This window comes from Otolemur garnettii, unplaced genomic scaffold (assembly GCF_000181295.1).
Source record: "Otolemur garnettii isolate 467f Iridium unplaced genomic scaffold, OtoGar3 scaffold00045, whole genome shotgun sequence".
NCBI classification, from domain to species: Eukaryota; Metazoa; Chordata; class Mammalia; order Primates; family Galagidae; genus Otolemur; species Otolemur garnettii.
In genome coordinates, this window is record NW_003852440.1 from 4,646,400 (window position 1) to 4,648,956 (window position 2,557).

General features: G+C 42.9%; 1 protein-coding gene across 2 annotated transcripts in view; it reads left to right on the forward strand.

The window, feature by feature from the left end:
• FBXO28 (F-box protein 28) overlaps nt 1-2,557 on the forward strand; it is a 43,852-nt gene that overhangs the window by 8,403 nt on the left and 32,892 nt on the right. Inside the window, exon 1 of one of the 2 annotated variants that reach the window (XM_023513910.1) lies at nt 1,567-1,734. The exons of the other annotated variant lie outside the window; for it this stretch is intronic. Coding sequence (XP_023369678.1) covers nt 1,624-1,734 — 111 coding nt within the window. The 5' untranslated portion in view covers nt 1,567-1,623. Of the gene's footprint in view, nt 1-1,566; nt 1,735-2,557 lie in introns of those variants that run through there. 2 annotated transcript variants of the gene reach the window in all.

A 2,557-nucleotide genomic window follows, 5' to 3' on the forward strand; every position in this document is an offset into this window, starting at 1 on the left:
AGGAGACTCGCTTGAGCCCAGGAGTTGGAGGTTGCTGTGAGCGTGATGCCATGGCACTCTACCCAGGGGGACAGCTTGAGGCTCCATCTCAAAAAAAAAAGAAAAAGAAAGCAAAGTTTCTCTGATTTTTAAGCTTTTAGTTCAGAAGTATAATAACCAGCCTAATTTTTAGTATTAGCTTCTGAATTATTTGGAGAAAAACATCAAGTTCTCAATTCAAATGAATATATTTTTTAAAATTGGGTTTCATTACAATATTTACTTGATTCTAAGATATAGTTTTATATTTATTTATTTTAGAGTCTCATTTTATAGCCCTCTGTAGAGTGCCTTGACATCATAAGCTCACAGCAACCTCAAACTTTTGGGCTCCAGAGATCCTCTTACTGAGGCTGCTCTTGAACTCCTGAGCTCAAGCAGTCACCTGCCTTAGCCTCCCAGAGTTCTAGGATTACAGGTGAGCCACTGCACCTGAACTGTTTTAACTTTTTTTTGGTAGTTTTGGCTGGTGCCAGGTTTGCCTGCTTTACCCTTTTTGAAGTCAGAATGCATTTTTTTTCTTTTTTTTAGAGACAGAGTCTCACTTTGTTGCCCTTGGTACAGTGCCATAGTGTCACAGCTCACAGCAACCTCCAGCTCTTGGACTTACGTGATTCTCTTGCCTCCGCCTCTCAAGTAGCTGGGACTACGGGCTCCTGCCATAACACCCGGCTAGTTGTTGTTATTGTTGTTGTTGTTACAGTTTGGCTGGGCCGGGTTTAAACCTGCCACCTCAATATATGGGGCCTGTGCCCTACTCACTGAGCCACAGGCACCGGCCTTCAGAATGCATCTTGATCAGTTTCTATGTGTGATAGATGTACAGTTTTGTTTGTTTGTTTGTTTGTTTTTTGAGACAGTCTCTAACTCTGGCTGGTCTCCCAACTCCTAAGCTTGAGCAGTCCACCCACCTTGGCCTCTGAGAGTGCTAGGATTATTGGCATGAGCCACTAAGCCTGGCCTATGTCTTGTATTATTTTTGTTGTTGTTGTTGGGGTTTTTGCAGTTTTTGGCCGGGGCTGGGTTTGAACCCACCACCTCCGGCATATGGGGCCAGCACCCTACTCCTTTGAGCCACAGCGCTACCCCATATGTCTTATATTGTTAAGAAGGGCCATGTGGCACAGCAAATCAAAGATTTCTAAAGAAATAAAAGTGAAGAAACATTTTTTTACTGACCACTTCAGTTAGAAAATATTAAAAAGGATAAACATGGTATTTTAAATCCTGAGGTAATTAGTAAACAAACTGAGAAAAACCACACATTTCCTTTTCTTTCTTTTTTTTTTTTTTTGAGACAAAGTCACTGTGTCGCCCTCAATAGAGTGCTGTGGCATCACAGCTCACAGCAACCTCCAATTCTTGGGCATAAGCGATTCTCTTGCCTCAGCTTCCCAAGTAGCTGGGACTACATGTTTTGAGTTGCAAGCTAGCCGACCTCCTTAGTTGTTATCAGCTCGTCTTGGAGAAATTTGTAATACTGTATTTCTATTTTTCAGAAGTCACTTTGCTTTTTTCTGAATCCTACACAAAAGATGGATGATGTTGTGTTTTTATGCAGTTGGTCAATCCAGTTGAACATTGATGAAGGAAGAGAACCAAATTAAATGCTGGTGTTTTCTTACAATATTGACTAATGCTAAGATCTGTGCTCTCACTATGCTGCCCAGGCTGGAGTGCAGTGACTGTTCACAGGTACAGTTATAGTGCACTGCAGTCTTAAATTCCTGGCCTTGAACCACTCCCCCCCCCTCAGCCTCCAGTGTAGTGGGAACTGCAAAACATGCCACCACTCCCAGCTGTGCTAAAAACCTTATTTTAGACTCGGCACCCCTAGCACAGTGGTTACAGCAACAGCCATATACACCGAGCGTGGTAGGTTTGAATCCAGTCTGGGCCAACTAAACAACAATGACAACTGCAACAAAAAATGGCCAGGCGTTGTGGCAGGTGTCTCCCAGCTACTTGGGAGGCTGAGGCAAGAGAATTGCTTAAGCCGAAGAATTTGAGGTTGTTGTGAGTTGTGACGCCACGGCACTCTACCGAGGGCAAACATAGTGAGACTCTGTCTCCAAAAAAAAACCTTGTTTTATAGAGGTAAGAGTCTCCCTGTGTCACCCAGGCTGGAGTACAGTGGTGCAATCTTAGCTCTCCAGCCTTGATCGAATCGAGAGATCCTCTCTGCCTTCTGGGTAGCTGAGACTATAGGCATGTGCCACCACAACCTGGCTTATGCTTAAAATCTTTTTGTTGTTGGCTTTTGTGGTACATCTAATTTATCTGTATGGACCTTCTATTTTCTTGTCTTTTACCAGCTTTTAACCATAAATGCAGTTGAAGCTTCATTTCTAAGCCTTTGTTTATTTGTTTATTTTTCACTTCTTTTGGGATTCATTTATATTAATTTCTTTCTTTTTTTTTTTTTTTTTTTTTTTTTTTTTGAGACAGTCTCACTATGTTGTCCTGGGTAGACTGCCTCAGTGACACAGCGCCCCGCGCCCCCCCCCCCCCCCCCCCC